This window comes from Myotis myotis, unplaced genomic scaffold, assembly GCF_014108235.1.
Source record: "Myotis myotis isolate mMyoMyo1 unplaced genomic scaffold, mMyoMyo1.p scaffold_m19_p_14, whole genome shotgun sequence".
Classification (NCBI taxonomy): domain Eukaryota; kingdom Metazoa; phylum Chordata; class Mammalia; order Chiroptera; family Vespertilionidae; genus Myotis; species Myotis myotis.
The window spans coordinates 55,585,666-55,602,309 of record NW_023416318.1 but is presented as its reverse complement, the minus strand read 5'-3'; the positions used below and the strand labels follow the sequence as shown (position 1 = coordinate 55,602,309).

The window sequence follows — 16,644 nt, the reverse complement described above, 5'->3', positions numbered from 1 at the left end:
ATGGGGTTGCCACAGAAGAGACTATCATACCACATTGCAGCCAGTCTCACCAAGGCCAGCCCAGGTACCTTCTTTTGGTGCAACAGCACCTTAAGGAACTGCATGAACTCCTCTGACCCCAGGCCTTGCTTCGTGGTCACAGTAGTTCCCCAACTAACCTTGTATGGAGAGTCGGAGCTCACTGGTTGCTCCCTCCATCCCATCCCTGGACCCGCTGGGCTGCCTTCCCCCCTGTCATTTTAGGGGTGAGTATCGCTGCCTCAGTAGGCCTCACTGGGGGGCCCTCGGGAACAGTCTGGTCACTGCTCAGGACTTTAATGACAAGCTCCAGTTAGCCCTGGAGTCTACTACCGCCTCTTTTAGCCTCCCTACAGTGACAAGTGACATCAGTAGCCCAAGTAGCCCTGCAGAACCAGCTCGCCTCAGACCTTCTGACTGCAGAAAAAGGAGGAACCTGCATATTCCTTCAGGAAGAATGCTGTTACTACATCGAGTCCGGAGTAGTAGAGCAAAACAAAACGTACAGACCCTGACTAAGCTGACTGAAGAACTACATGCAGGACACTTCCAGAACAACTCTCCTTCTGGCTGGTTCCAAAGCCCCTTAGCCACCTGGGTCCTACCCATGATAGGGCCCCTGATTCTCATCTGTGTTCTTTTTTCTCCTAGCCCCCTGCCTCCTCAAGTTCATCCACTCCCAGATTGCGGAGATGTCACGAGTGACTGTGAATCAGCTCCTGCTCCATCCCTACACTCGGCTGCCCTCTGATCTGCCTCTGCCAAACCCTGGCCTTTAACTGCCCCCCCTTCGCCGCCCGTGGTCAGCTGGAAGCAGCCAGAATGAGTCGCTGTCCCTTATCACCAAAAGGCCGGGATGTTAGGTCGGAGAGAGCCATGACAAGATAATAGACTTCCCCTGGAATTTCTCACAGATCAAGGTGCCAGACACAGATACCAGCTTCTTCTCCCTGAATTCACATACCCCCACACAGATAAGAACTTCGTCCTGAATATTCCGCCCATTCCCTGCAGCAGAGAATTCCTCAGCTCATGTCCCCGCCCCTCACCCAACCGCAGTATAAAAAAAGCGCCCCCCTCCCTGTTGGCGTGAATCCACGTGCCCTGTCCTTGGGGTACGTGGGTCTCCCGGGGACGCAGAATAAACCTTTTCCTTTCCTTTCTTTTCTGATTCACTGGACTCTATTTCTTGCGCCGCCTCCTGAGCCACCTAACCTAACAGTTTTTACATTAACACATGCAAAAAGACAGATAGGCTCAGTGAAGGTAAAGGTTGACCTTGTCAGGGAAGATACTGGCCTAGGACGTAACTGCCCACCATAACCGCTTTTAGTTAAAGTTTAATTTCAGACCATCCTTTGCGGTGACTTTAGGTCTCTGAGTTTGCAAGACTGCCATGCAGGCCTCCCCTGAGCTTGTCAGGTCAGCATGTAGCCCCTTTCGTCCACATATTCAAACCACATCCAGGGGGGAGGGGGATTGGCCGTGGGGGATGCCAGCTTTTCCGATGGCAGCAACCAATTCATTGCACAAAGCTTACATCCACCACCCACCCCATCAGAGGTACTCACCCAAGATGCTCAAACACCTTCACAAAGTGAAGCCTGCAAGGACACAGGGGCACAGCGGGGCGGTGGTGGTGGTGGTGGGGCACCGACCCTCCCTCCTCACATGGCCGAGGGACCTCACCACCCAACGCCATCCATCCTCCCAGGAAACACCTTCACATGCTTCACATATAAAATCCCATCATCTTCTCCATCACTCACACACCAAGCCTCTGCCACCTTACACATCACACAATTGCATGTCCCATCGACAACAGAAACCTCCACAAAAGGGGCTCCTCACAACATTGGGGACTGCTGGCCTCGCTTCCAACACACTTGCCTAGGGGGAGCAAAAAAACACACAACACAATGGACAGGGGGACTGCAGGCCTCAGGGCACATGACAAATAGGAAGACACCTTTTCCCTTAGCACCAGCTAAGCTGGGACATGGTCACAGGCAAGCAGCAATTTCAGGCGGGGGATAGAGCCAGCCTTAAGCATGTGGGAGAATTGGGCTCCATGGAAAAAATACCGGGACGCACACACTGGGAGAAGGGACATGGCCACAACACAACCAAGCCAGGGGCACTCACATCTCCATAACACAAGGGAACACCAACACTCGCATTTTGCATAGCACAAACGAAATGCAAATACCCCACAAAGGTCAATATTTACAAAAGAAAGACAAGGAAGCCCTGCATTCAGGTGCAAAAGAAGAAAGCTCACAGGGAACGAGGCGGGACAACCTCACGGGGGCCCATGGGAGGGTCAACCTTGGAGCCCAGGACTTACTCCACGAATCAACTCCAAGGGGAATATGGACCCAGCAGAGGGATTAGCAGGCAGCACAATCTGCACCCTTGACAGGACATACAGAAAGGAACCCAGTGGGACCCTTTTCACCCTCCCTACGTGGCAGTTTGCACTTCGTCTTCAACACATCTCCACACTTACTACAACACTTTCTATCCGGGAATTCATTCTGCAATTCCGGCGGAAAAAAAATGTGGGTTCCAGTACAAAAAGGACGTAGCCACGGGATCACCCTCCCCTGCTTTATAACAGCCGCTACCAAGGGGCACCTCTGCCCTCAGTGCCCACTCACTAGCCTCACATCGTGTAGGGATGACAAGCAAATCTCTCCAGCACAAAGACACAAACATTCCTCCTCAGCTAGGTCTTGGCTCCACCTGCTGGACAAGCAGGGACATGCCTTTCCAAATGCAATCCTCTCACCAACACGGGCAGATACACATGGGTTCCCACCTTCCTGGGAGGAAGTTTACAAGGCTAGGGTGCTCTCCTCCCTCCAGACTGCCATTACAAGGAACATCTTTTCATTCGGAATGCCTGTGGTTTTTTAAAAAATCTTATTTCTGTAGCGTCATATTCACACAAGGAGTGAGTGGAAGAAAAAAAAAACAGTATAAACCTTTCACTTTCAACAAAGATTGCTTCTCTTTCCTCAGCAGATTTCAAACATAGTGAACTTGGCATGGCAACTTCAAAGGATTCACATTCTGAAACAAGGATGCACTGCTTGATGCTGATCACATTCACATTTACAATACGGCAAATAACACAAGAATCCTACTTTATTGCATAGCCACTTCAACAGGAATGCCTATAAATGCCACGTGCTCAAAACAGGCCCAGGAATGCATCTTTATTTCCACTTACGGTGCCTGGGAATGGCTGCAAATGGACATCTTTCACAGGGAAGACGAGCACTAGCCCATGCTGCTCGCTGCATCAGCTTCACAGATACACCTGCTACAACCAACACTCACTGCTTTCTTTCAAAAGGCCACAAAATCGGCAGCTTTGACACAGTCAGAAAGTCACCTCACAGGGAACCTCAGGGCACCCGTCTCCAGGACACCCCTTCAAAGGGCTGCAGGGGGTGCACAGCCTACAGCCAGAACAGTGACTTCAGAGAATTCTCTAGCATCAAGGATTCTCTCTCAGCACGGATATTTCTCTCCCTCCCTCCCTCCTTCCCTCCTTCCCTCCCGCCCTCTCTCTCACTTCCTTTCTAAAATAATACAAATAACTTCCTACCTAAATAAAAACATTGTTTCTGTAACAAGCCATTCAGCACAATCTTTTTCTCCTGCTACTAACACGTTCCCATTACAAAAAATGGCTCCCCCATGCTCAGGCCAAGCTCCCCAGGCTGGGCGCAGGGATGAAGCTGGCAGCCACAGAATTCAAGAGTAACTCACCTGATAGGTAAACACCGGAGATTGCTGCCTCGCACAACCACTTCAAAAATACAACTAAAAGACGGAACGGCCATCACCCAGAACCACAGGAAGGCTGGCTGAGGGGAAATTCTACAACTAGAAGGAAAGAGAAAAGCATACTGAGACTCAGAGGAGGCGTGGTGCTGAAGTAAAATACAAAGGTGCGGAGGTGCTTGCGGAGTGGGCTGGTGGCTGAGGGCGTGGCTGTCTGTTTCAATCCGGAGGGAGTCTCAGGCTCTGAGCTCCAGTTCCGGGCGAGTCTCTGGGGACCCAGACTCAAACGAGAGAAGCGGGACTGTCTGGCATCGGTCAGAACTCGAGGGCAGCTTTCTCTCCAACGTTTGCAGCGGTTGCTGGGACTCTGAGAGGCAGAGCCTCTGGGGACAGGACTGAGAGCAGCCATAACTGCTTGCTCTGCCCGCCTGCCCTGTTGATCCCCTGGGACCCGCCCTGCCCAAGCCTTGAACAGAGGCATTTGCGGGATATCCTTAGGCAAAGGCTAGATTAGCACCTCCCTAGAGGACAGAAGTTCTCCCATTGCAGACACAGCTGATTCTCACAGCCAGTTGGCCTGGAGGTCAAATCCCCCCCCCCCCCCCAGTATTACCTACAACAATCAAGGCTTAACTACAACAAGACGGCGCACAAAGACCACAAGGGGGTGCACCAAGAAAGCATAAGAAATGCGGAGAGCCAAAACCGGTTTGGCTCAGTGGATGGAGCGTCGGCCTGCGGACTGAGGGGTCCCAGGTTCGATTCCGGTCGAGGGCATGTGCCTGGGTTGCGGGCACATCCCCGGTGGGGGATGTGCAGGAGGCGGCTGATCGATGTTTCTCTCTCATCGATGTTTCTGACTCTCTATCTCTCTCCCTTCCTCTCTGTAAAAAATCAACAAAATATATTTTAAATAAATAAATTAGAAAGAAAAAAAAAAGAAATGCGGAGACAAAGAAACAGGACACAACTGACAGAAATGGAGGATACAGAGCTCAAAACCACACTTTTAAGGTCTCTCAAGAACTGTCTAGAAGCCACCGATAAACTTAGTAAGGCCCTCGAAAAGACTGGTGAGACCGCCAATAAATATAGTAAGATCCTCGAGAAATCTAATGAGACCCTCGATGTTGTGATAAAGAACCAACTAGAAATTAAGCATACACTGACTGAAATAAAGAATATTATACAGACTCCCAACAGCAGACCAGAAGAGCGCAAGAATCAAGTCAAAGATTTGAAATGCGAAGAAGCAAAAAACACCCAACCAGAAAAGCAAAATGAAAAAAGAATACGAAGATAGTGTAAGGAGCCTCTGGGACAGCTTCAAGCATACCAACATCAGAATTATAGGGGTGCCAGAAGATGAGAGAGAGCAAGATATTGAAAACCTAGTTGAAGAAATAATGACAGAAAACTTTCCCTACCTGGTGAAAGAAATAGACTTACAGATCCAGGAAGCGCAGAGAACCCCAAACAAAAGGAATCCAAAGAGGACCACACCAAGACACATCATAATTAAAATGCCAAGAGCAAAAGACAAAGAGAGAATCTTAAAAGCAGCAAGAGACAGAAACTCAGTTACCTACAAGGGAGTACCCATATGACTGTCAGCTGATTTCTCAACAGAAACTTTGCAGGCCAGAGGGAGTGGCAAGAAATATTCAAAGTGGTGAATAGCAAGAACCTACAACCAAGATTACTTTATCCAGCAAAGCTATCATTCAGAATTGAAGGTCAGATAAAGAGCTTCACAGATAAGGAAAAGCTAAAGGAGTTCATCAACACCAAACCAGTATTATATGAAATGCTGAAAGGTACCCTTTAAGAAGAGAAAGAAAAAGGTAAAGATACAAATTATGAACAACAAACATGCATCTATCAACAAGTGAATCTAAGAATCAAGTGAATAAATCATCTGATGAACAGAATGAACTGCTGATTATAATAGAATCAGGGGCATAGAAAGGGAATGGATTGACTATTCTTGTGGGGGGAAAGGGGTGTGGGAGGTTCGGGAAGAGACTGGACAAAAATCGTGTACCTATGGATGAGGACAGTGGGTGGGGAGTGAGGGCGGAGGGTGGGGTAGGAACTGGGAGGAGAGGAGTTATGGGGGGAAAAGAGGAACAAATGTTAATAATCTGAACAATAAAGATTTAATTAAAAAAAAAGAATAACTCACCTTTTTTCCTTAAATATGTATTTTCATATTTTCTTAATCCTCACCAGGAGTGAGAATATTTTTCCCATTGATTTTTAGAGAGTAGAAGGGAGGGGTGAGGAAGGGGAGAAGAGAGAGAAATAGGTAGGAGAGAGGAAACATCAACGTGACAGAGACACATCTACTGGTTGCCTCCCACACGTGCCCTAACTGGGGATGGGATCAGACCTGCAACCCAGGTAAGTACCCTTGTCTGTGAATCAAACCTGCAAGCCTCTGGTGCATAGGATGATGCTCTAACCACTGACCAATGACGGCCAGGGATGCATGTCCATATTTTATCTTTTTTTATTTACAGTAATTTAATGTCTGAGAATTTTTAGTGTTTGCAAAGCTAAATTTTCAATGATAATGAAAAATTAAGCAACCACTATTGCCTACATGGACTTGTATTAATTTTTTTTTTAATTTAGGCACCCAAAGATCCCTGCATTATGGCCATTTTAAGATGAGATTTCTAGAGAAATCACCTTATTTCTGTGAAGTGCTTGCCAGTAAAAGGATTCCTATCAGGAGTATTAGTGAGGGCTGGGGTCTGGGAGTTTCCGGTCTGGGAGTTTCCAGTCTGGGAGGCACAATTTCCCATGTAAATTGTAGTGGGGTTTTTGAACATTGGCAGTCTGAGAAAATTCTCTAGGGCGGCTATGTAGTGGGTCAAAGTGTGCTGCTTATGGGTTGAGCTCTTCGAGGCCCTTGAGTGGTATTCAACCCTCTCTGTGCCTCGGTTTCTCTCCTCAGCTGTCTAATACAGCCGTGAGGACTGGGAGCACTCGGTGACCAACCTCTATATGCGCGTCCCTCGATGAGTCAATTTCTTCATTAGAGCTGAGTTCGAGGTTCCCTGTGGAGCCCTTACAGGTCATGAGGAATGACCTCTGACACCTCCACCAAGATTTTTAGTTTCCTAAGAGCATGAGAAATTCAGGCTGGAGAGAGGACGTGCCCCTTATCTTAGGAGCTGAACTAGTTCAGCTCTCATTTACACAGCAAAGGCATTTGTTCAAACTCTCAGAAAACAATTCAAATTGAAAAGCCAAATTTAAAAACCAGGCACCCATTTTTCCTGTCTCACCTTATAGCATGGGTTCTCATAACCTCTAATCTTGTCAGGTTAGCAAGTGGCCTGTTTTCATCCACAGAGTGAAACAAAGGAAGGGATTAAAATAGAAGAGACAAGATCAAGGGGCCCTTGGAGACAGGTTCAGGGAGCTAGCCCGGACGAGGTGCCACTGCCCACTGCTCCCCCGTTGCAAGTCTCACAGGGACAGGGACCTTTAGAGCTTAGAAGAAACAAAGTAAAAACAGGAAATAAGAGAAGGGAAGACACAGGAGGAACAACGCACACCTTTGTTTTAAGGGTTTTACCTGTTTTCTTTATTTGGGTTTTTAAATACGGTTTTATTGATTTCAGAGATAGGAAAACAGAGGGAAAAAGAAACATCCATGTGAGAGGTATATCAATCACAAACAGTGAGATTCATCAGTTGCCTTTTGTTGAACCCACAACCTGGGCATGTATCCAGACCTGGAATTGAACAGGTGACCTTTTGATGCATGGGATGATGCTCAACCAAGTTAGTCACAATGGGTAGGGCAAAGGTTTTGTTTTTGTTTTGTTTTGTTTTGTTTTTTAATCCTCACCCAAGGATATTTTTTCATTGCTTTTTAGAGAGAATGGAAGAGAGAGGGAAAAACAGCAGAGAGAAATATCGATGTGAGAGAAACACATTGACTGGTTGCCTCCTGCACAAGCCCCAGCCAGGGCCCGGGCCAGGGAGGAGCCTGCAACTGAGGTGCGTGCCCTTGACCGGAATCAAACCCGGGACCCTTCAGTCCACAAGCTGATGCTCTATCCACTGAGTCAAACTGACCAGAGCAAGGTTTTACCTGGTTTTTAAAGGTGAGAATTTTAAGGGAGGTCTCAATGGAATATCTCAATACAATATTTATCAACTCTCCAAGTCTGTCCATTGATATGCTGATGCATTAAAAAGAGCATAAACAGTGATAAGAGTCATTCTCTGATCAGTTTCACCTTAAAAATGTCACTGGAAGGGGATCTGAACCAAGGTTGATCTGCCCAGACATGGTCTGGAACATGTAACCCATTTGCTTCTAAGCATCCTAGGTTAGGGAAGATACGTTTTTGTGATTTATTAGTTGTGCCTATAAATTACTAGGCCCTGTTAGAGTCTCAGATTTTCCATTCCACTTGCCAAGAACTTTTCCTAGCTCTTTCATAACCAGCCACAACTCGATAAACTTGGGAACTCTTATTAGTGTTGAATTCAACGCAATGACCATCAGTGGACAGACACTAGATGCCATAGCCATAATCAGGACCCCAGACACACACCCTGCACTCCAGAACCTGGACCCTATAGAGAACCACACACCAAAACCTGGATGCCCTAACCCTGGGACTCAAACTCAAACGATTCCCCCGACTCAAACATGCTATGCAGCACAAAAGCCAGAAACTGATACCAAAGACTGACAGAGGATTCTTAAGAAGAGATTCCACACACCGGCATCTGAATCTATAGTTGCACTCGGACCCCACACAAGAACCCAGGACACAAAGCCATACCCAAAGACACCCAAAACCCCAGACACACACCTGAATACATATTTGACCCAAAACCACAGACCCTGGACATATAGCAGAGATCTATGACTAAGACACATTAGCCACAACCCAGAGCTGGACACACACACCAGACCTCAGTTGCCAGATGCATGAACTGAACCAGATCCTCATGTTACACAAAAACCCGTGATTCAATAAAGAGAACCCATGTCACTCTAAGTCCAAGCAGCTAGTTTCACAAATATGTTTTTTTCATGCCAATGTCAATGTATAAGAGAAAAAAATAATTCCAGATTTTCAAAATCCTACCAAACCCTGCAGTGTCACACACATAAGGTTAACAGAATGGAAAAGTAATGATACTGCTTACCTTTGCTGGCAGGTATCCATGATCTCTCGGCTGCAGCGGTGTCAGAAGTTAGCTGTGTCCCAGCCGATAATTACACAAGGCCGGCTCTTCAAAACTGTGGGAAATTTAAAAAGCAATTATTTGCCTCATACCTCGTACATTCTAACAGCTGGGCTAATAACCAAATTAACATGATCAAATTGACAAGAGATGCACTACATCTAATACAAGCCCAAGGAAAACTCACATACAAATGAAAGCCAAAGACAAAAAGGCAATATTACAAACAGGAAATGTTGGAAAATGGGGAACCAGAGTCTTAGACTGTGGAGGTGAATGGGTGATATTTAGGAAAAGTGCAGGATATGTGGTATGTTAATTTCTGTTAGGTGATCTCAAAAACTATAGGATGGGAAGAAGGGGTAAGATATTAGTATCAAGAAACTCCTGGTAGCCTGGCCAGTGTGACTCAGTGGTGAGCATTGACCCATGAAACCGGGAAATCATGTTCGATTCCCGGTCAGGACACATGCCCAGGTTGTGGGCTAGATCCCCAGTAGGGGGTATGCAGGAGGCAGCTGATCCATGATCGTCTCTCATCATGGATATTTCTCTCTCTCTTTCCCTCTCCCTTCCTCCCTGAAATCAATACAAATATATTTGAAAATAATAAAGGAAACATCTGAAAAAGCAAATGAATGAATAACAGCTACCCTGACCAGATAGAAAAATACATTGTGTTATAAAGCTACAGTAATTTAAAAACTTGGGTAATGTCCTATGAATAGAAAAGTTGATGGAACAGAATGCAAAGCCAAGTAATAAACTAAAATACATATGGAAATTTGGTGTGATAACAACATCTCCTTAGAGCAGTGGAAAACAGTGTTGGAACAACTGAATGGGAAAAAAATGTTGAAACAGAAGCAACTCATTTCACTCATAACTACTATAAAAACTAAAAGCTGCCGAAACCGGTTTGGCTCGGTGGATAGAGCGTCGGCCTGTGGACTGAAGGGTCCCAGGTTCGATTCCGGTCAGGGGCATGTACCTGGGTTGCGGGCATATCCCCAGTGGGAGATGTGCAGGAGGCAGCTGATCGATGTTTCTCTCTCATCGATGTTTCTAGCTATCTATCTCTCTCCCTTCCTCTCTGTAAAAAATCAATAAAATATATTTAAAAAAAAAAAACAAAAAAAAAAAAAAAAAAAAACCTAAAAGCTACCCAAAACATAAGGGTACAAAGAGATCAAAAGTGAAAGAATGGAAAAAGATATATTAAGCAAACATAAACCCAATAAAAATTATACGATAACACACAAGTCTTAAAGGCAAAAGCTTAACTATAACTAAAGAAGATCACTTCGGATCAATAACTTCATTTTACCAGGAAGATCCAAATTCCCAAGCACTTCATAACATGGAATCAAGGTACAGAGAAGAGAGCTACAAGGGAAACTAGACAATTCTATAATCATAATAAATTTATAACCATAATACATATATCACACCTCTCTCATTCTAAGACAGAGCATACCTCTTTCAGAACCAATAGCCCCCCACAAAGACCCCAGTAAAGATGTAAAAACTTCAACAACCTGAGCAGCAAACTGTAGTCAATGTTCTGAGACCCACTGTACCCAACCTTTCCTGCTGAAAGGCACGAAGGTGTTATTCCCAAGTTGCACACGAGGTGGCAGCAGAGGATCACACTTCAATTATAGTTGATGAGACCACGCAGTGCTATGAAGCAAGTTTCAACAAACTTCAAAGAAATGAAATTATATACAGTACGTTTCTTGTTGTCATTGCAGTTAATCTACAAATCAGGAACAGAAGGCACCTAGAAACTCCTAATATTTAAAAGTTATGAAATACACTTCTAAATAACCCCCAAAATACATCACAATTCAAGTTAGAAAATAATTTGAACGGAATAATAATAGTACATACCAAAACTTATGATGAAAAAATGTAAACTCATATATGCACATATTAGGAATAAAAGCTGAAAATTTACATGTTTTTCATCCGTATTAGCAACCTGGCCTGTCCAGTGTAGCTCAGTGGTTGAGCATTGACCTGTGAACTAGGAGGTCACAGTTTGATTCCAGGGCACATGCCAGGGTGGTGGGCACCATCCCCACTGGGAGGGCGTGCAGGAGGCAGCCGATCCATGATTCTATCTCATCATAGATGCTTCTTTCTCGCTTCCTCTCTGAAATGTATATACCTAAAACAGTAAAATAAATGGAGAGAAAACAGAACAAAGAAAATGTGTGCATGTACAGATGTCTGAAGGGGGATATACTTAAAATCATAGCAGGTTTTGTTTGTTTTTTTACTCTTGGGGTAGAATTTTGAATTAATTTTATTTTTTCTGCATTATTTACGTAAACTGCAACAAACAAAGGCATTTCCATTTTAGGAAAAAGTGTTCTAGAGGAAAACATGGGGTAATCTATAATAATAAAAGCATAATATGCAAATAGACTGAATGAACAAACAGCAGAATGACCGTCCAGACAACCTTCCGGACAACCACTCTATGACACGCACTGGCGCCAGGCCAGCCAAAGCAGGTGCAATGCGTTTGGTTTGGGGGCCCCACCATTGCCCCACAATCACCCTGCAGAGGGAGGCCCCGGCCCCCGGCCAGCAGGATGATTGATGGGGGGTGAGGTGAGGGTGGGCCTCCACAGTCGCTCCAAAGAGAGAGGCCCAGGTCAGCCAAGCCATTGCACCCCATGCCTGTCGCCCGCAGAGGGAGGCAACAAGTGGCAGGGGAGGGGGGCAGCACAGCACAGATGGCAAGCAATGGCAGCGGCAGGGGTAGGGCCAGCTGCCAGCAGCCCAGCAGCCAGGGAAGGAAAGTACTGAAAGGTCCTGATTGCTGGCCAAGCCTAGGGACCCTACCCAAGGGGTCCCGGATTGCAAGAGGGCGCAGGCCAGGCTGAAGGACACACATCCCCAGCACGAATTTCATGCACCGGGCCTCTAGTCCTATCCTATCTAATAATAGCCAAACATGGTAATTGACCATACCTTTGCTACACCTCCCACTGGCTAATCAGCGAGATATGCAAATTAACCGCCAACAAAGATGGCAGCTAATTTGCATACTGCCGTCAGGGCAGGACCGCATGAGCCACCAGCGCAGGCCACCATCCAGGCCCCCGTGGATGACTCCAGAAGCCGCCTGCCTGCCGCCCGGGACCCAATCCAGTCCCGGGCCGCAGGCACACCAGCCCCGTAAGCCCCAGGAAGCCTGCCTGCCGCCCTGGAAGCCCCAGAAGCTGCCAGATATGGCAGTCACTCTATCAGTAAGCACTCTGAAAGTCAGTGGCATAAATGCACCAATTAAAAGGCTGATTATGAGGGTGAATCAAAAACAAACCCACTTTATTTATTTTTTTTAAATATATTTTATTGATTTTTGACAGATAGGAAGGGAGAGGGATAGAGAGTTAGAAACATCGATGAGAGAGAAACATTGATCAGCTGCCTCCTGCACACCTCCCACTGGGGATGTGCCTGCAACCAAGGTACATGCCCTTGACTGGAATCAAACCTGGGACCTTTCAGTCCGCAGGCTGACACTCCATCCACTGAGCCAAACCGGTTAGGGCAACAAAACCCACTTTAAATATAAAGACACATATAGATTAAAAGTCAATGAATTAAGCTGCAGCCTGTTTTGCTCAGTGGATAGAGCATTAGCCCTTGAACTGAAGGGTCCGAGGTTAGATTCCAGTCAAGGGCATGTACCTCAGTTGCTGGCTTGATCCCCAGTCCCTATCAGAGCATGTGCAGGAGGTAACCAATCAATGTGTCTCTCCCTTTCCCTTCACTCTCTCTAAAATTCAATGGAAAAATATCCTTGGGTGAAGATTAACAAAAACAAAGTAAATGGATTAAGTAACATTAAAGAGATTATAAGAAAAATATATTCCAAATTTTATTAGTTGTATAATGGTTATGTTTAAATTATTAACACCTAAGAAATTGGGTGAGGGGTACATATAATATGCTGTAGTATTTTATAGTTTTTTTTACATGTATGAGATTATTTCAAATTAAAATATTAGAAAATTAAAAATAAAATATTAATTGAAATGTATCTGCATTACATGAAAAATCTCCTAATTGCTTCTAGCATAATTTATTAAATTGTGCTAAAATTTACAAGGGTTCAATTTAAAAATATCTTAATTCTATCTCTCTTAAAAATATCTTAATTCTAACTGATGTAATAGAAAATATATAATAGTGCAGTTATAAGCACTTATCTGAAAATAAAAATTTAAAGAAGTGAATTTAAAGAAGGGATTAGCCAAAGAAAATATATGCACAACCCATGGACATAGACAACAGTATGGTGATGGCCAGAGAGAAGTGGGGAGCAAGAGCTGGGTAGAGGGGGCAAAAGGGGGGAAATAGGGACATCCTATCCTATCTAATAATAGACAAACATGGTAATTGACCATACCTTCGCTACGCTTCCCATTGGCTAATCAGCGAGATATGCAAATTAGCTGCCAACAAAGATGGTGGTTAATTTGCATACGTAGGCACAATGCTGGGAGGCGAAAGGGGAAGGACGGAAGAAGCTGCCTGCCGCTGATGGTAATCGGAAACCCAGGTGGCAGGCAAGAGCCAGGTGGCAGGGCCACCTCTGCCCTGCCCCGGCCCGTGACCGGAGAACCGGGGCCGCCTTTGCCCACCCCCCGGCCAGTGTTCGGAGAAGTACCTGTATTTTTTTTTCAAAGTACCCGTATTTTTAATAATTTCTTGACATGGTAAATGAATTTTACATTATGATCCAAGGGTGGTGGGGTGAGAAGGAGCAGCAGAACAATCCAACAAACAAAAAGGGAAACAGAAATGCATGGTGGAAGGGATTTGAAGGGTGGGTAGAGGCATTGCCCAACTAAAATGCAATTGTTTTGTTACTGAGTACTATTCATGGGAAGATAGCATCCTGACTCCTCTATACAGCATATTGGGAGTAAAAATGATGCATCCAGGTGGAAATATGATTAGGGGTTGGAAGACAGACAGGGAAAGAAGAAGTCAGAAATAGACACTGAGAGAGTCACTGACTGGCTGGCTGCAAATACTGACTCTCCAGTAGTGATAGAATAAAAAAGTGGGGGATATCTCTAGAAGATTCAAGAGATGAAAAGTGGAGTTGGGTTGCAGCACAGGAGAGAGGGGGCAACTCTTCTATGGTTTTGACTTGCCCAGCAGATTTCCACATATACACGTGTACATGCCTATGTTTGCATGCACACACATATACACATAACTGACTGCCCTCCCTGGAAGCACAGAAGAAGAAGCCGCCCACCTTTGGTCCAGGCGCCAGTGCCTGCAGCTGGCTGCAGCCCAGGAGACAGACAAGCCACCTGCCTGAGGTCCCAGGCTGCAGCCACCTGGAGAAGCTGCCAGCCCTGTGGTCCAGGGCGCCAGTGCCTGTGGCCAAGGAAATAGGTTACCTCTTCTCCTACTGCAGTCATTACTTCAATATTCCCCTTCTGAATTTCTCTCCTGTGCTGCAACCCAACTCCACTTTTCATCGGAAGGATACGGAACAGAGAGAGCAGTGTTAAAAGCTTACATTTTTAAGCCAGTAAGGTTGGTACTTATATAAATGGAAAACTAGAGTCCTTAAGGTAACAAAGGCTACAAAGGACAGGGACAGCGCATGACCTATTATATCCAGCAATCCATATGGGGACTGAAAACTGCAATGATGACAATTAGTGAAGATATGAATCAACTAAAATAGTTGACAGGGACAATTCTTCCATCTTTGAAAATATCTACATCAAATCTGTTTAAATAGATTTTCATCTGCATAATATAACACATTCTGACAAGACCACCACCACCACCAATGTGGTCAGTGTTGTGCCAATAAATGTTTAATAACTGAGCCCCCCCCCCCCCAAGTGCACAAATTTTTGTGCACCAGGCTACTAGTATAATAATAATAAAAGGCTAATATGCACATTGACTGAACGGCAGAATGACTGGTTGCTGTGATGCGCACTGGCCACCAGGGGGCAGACGCTCAATGCAGGAGCTGCCCCCTGGTGGTCAGTGCACTTCCATATGGGGAGTGCTACTCAGCCAGGAGCTGGCTCATGGCTGGCCAGCGCAGTGGTGGTGGCAGGAGCCTCTCTCACCTCCGTGGCAGCACTAAGAATGTCCAACTAACGGTTTAGACCTGATCCCTTTGGGGCCTAAGCCTTTAGTCGGACATCCCCCAAGGGCTCCCTGGCTGCCAGAAGGATGTCTGACTGCAAGCTTAGGCCTGATCCTCCAGGGAGTGGGCCTAAGTCAACAGGTGGACATCCCCCAAGGGGTCCTGGACTGTGAATGGGCGCAGGCAGGGCTGAGGGACCCCACCAGCACAAATTTTTGTGCACCGGGCCTCTAGTTTATAAATAATAAGCTAGACTGTTGTGGTGGCAACACAAGTCTTTCCTTTGCTCACCAAGCTTGGCCTCTTCATCTAAAAAGAATAGAAGCTCTTTCTAATTGTTTAGCCCAAAGTGGCTCCTTTCATAATCTGCACCTCTTTGTGTGCAATTCCAACAGTTCTGAGAGGGAACTCCTAAGCTTTGGGTCCCTGGAATTTATCTGAGCCTGGCCCTAACATTTACAAGTGATGTTCTTTTGAACACAGAACAGACCTCTCAGGGTCGTCATTCTTTAAATTGTAAAATTCACACACACATGCCCTTTTTTGTTAATCGTCACCCAAGGATATTTTCTTCATTGATCTTTTAGAGAGAGTGGAAGGGAGGGAGGGAGAGAAACATCCACGTGAATGAGACACATCAGTTGCCTGCCTCCCATACTCGCAGGGAATCAAACCTGCAACCCAGACACATGCCCTTGACTGGGACTCAAACCCAAGACCCTTCGGGATGGGGGCCGATGCTCTAACCACTGACCTACACCGGCCAGGCCGAATCCCCATTTTATAGCTTTAACATTCGTTGCTGACAGACCGAGCCTCAACGCCTGGGCTCTGCCTCGGGAGAGCCTGCAGGATGGGAGGGTGCAGCTCAGTGGACTGACAGGGAGGCGGCGCTCCGGGTGCTGGTTCTGCCACAGGACGTGCTCGTGAAACGTGGTCCCACAGGAAAGGCTCCCTGGTGTCCACCTGCCTCTTGAGTCAGGAAAAATCCTGCTGGTCGTCCTGTATCTGTGACCTGCTGTTTGTCCTGTGTCCCAAAACCAGCTATTTTACGAGGTGTGTTGGCCCAACTGATCTAAGGAGACATCTGTATCTGATACAATTTACTGATGGACTTGGGTCATTTACTAACACTTCTATGCTGTTCCATTAATTCACACACAAGTTAATGCGAAAAGCAATGAGGTAATATTTGGAATACAAATGATTTGGGAAACGGTGAGGCAGGGTGATATTTAGGAAAAGCGCAGCACACTGGGCAGGTTGTGTTTATACGAACACCCAAACCAATGGGACGTGTGGGGTGGGGGGCCCACAGCCTCCTGTTTGCACCTTCAGGTCTGAAGCTGAGGCCATTGGGCTCACGCTCCCTCCCGACACCAGGCGTCGCCATGGAAACCTCTTAGGAAGACACTACATCAACATGCACGATGCACAGCTGTGTCCTCTTTAGTCCC

The 16,644-nt window shown here is 46.0% G+C and overlaps 1 protein-coding gene across 3 annotated transcripts in view; it reads right to left on the bottom strand.

The window, feature by feature from the left end:
- Positions 1 to 3,626: 3,626 nt before the first annotated feature.
- Positions 3,627 to 16,644, bottom strand: part of FAM110C (family with sequence similarity 110 member C) — a 33,098-nt gene continuing 20,080 nt past the window's right edge. The window contains exons 2-3 of one of the 3 annotated variants that reach the window (XM_036335479.1): positions 8,998 to 9,091; positions 3,627 to 3,915 (exon numbers count right to left, since the gene is read on the bottom strand). In XM_036335479.1, the coding sequence (XP_036191372.1) occupies positions 9,046 to 9,091 (46 nt within the window). In that variant the 3' untranslated portion in view covers positions 3,627 to 3,915; positions 8,998 to 9,045. Of the gene's footprint in view, positions 3,916 to 8,997; positions 9,092 to 11,151; positions 11,210 to 16,644 lie in introns of those variants that run through there. The other 2 variants (XM_036335484.1, XM_036335480.1) reach the window with 2 other exon arrangements.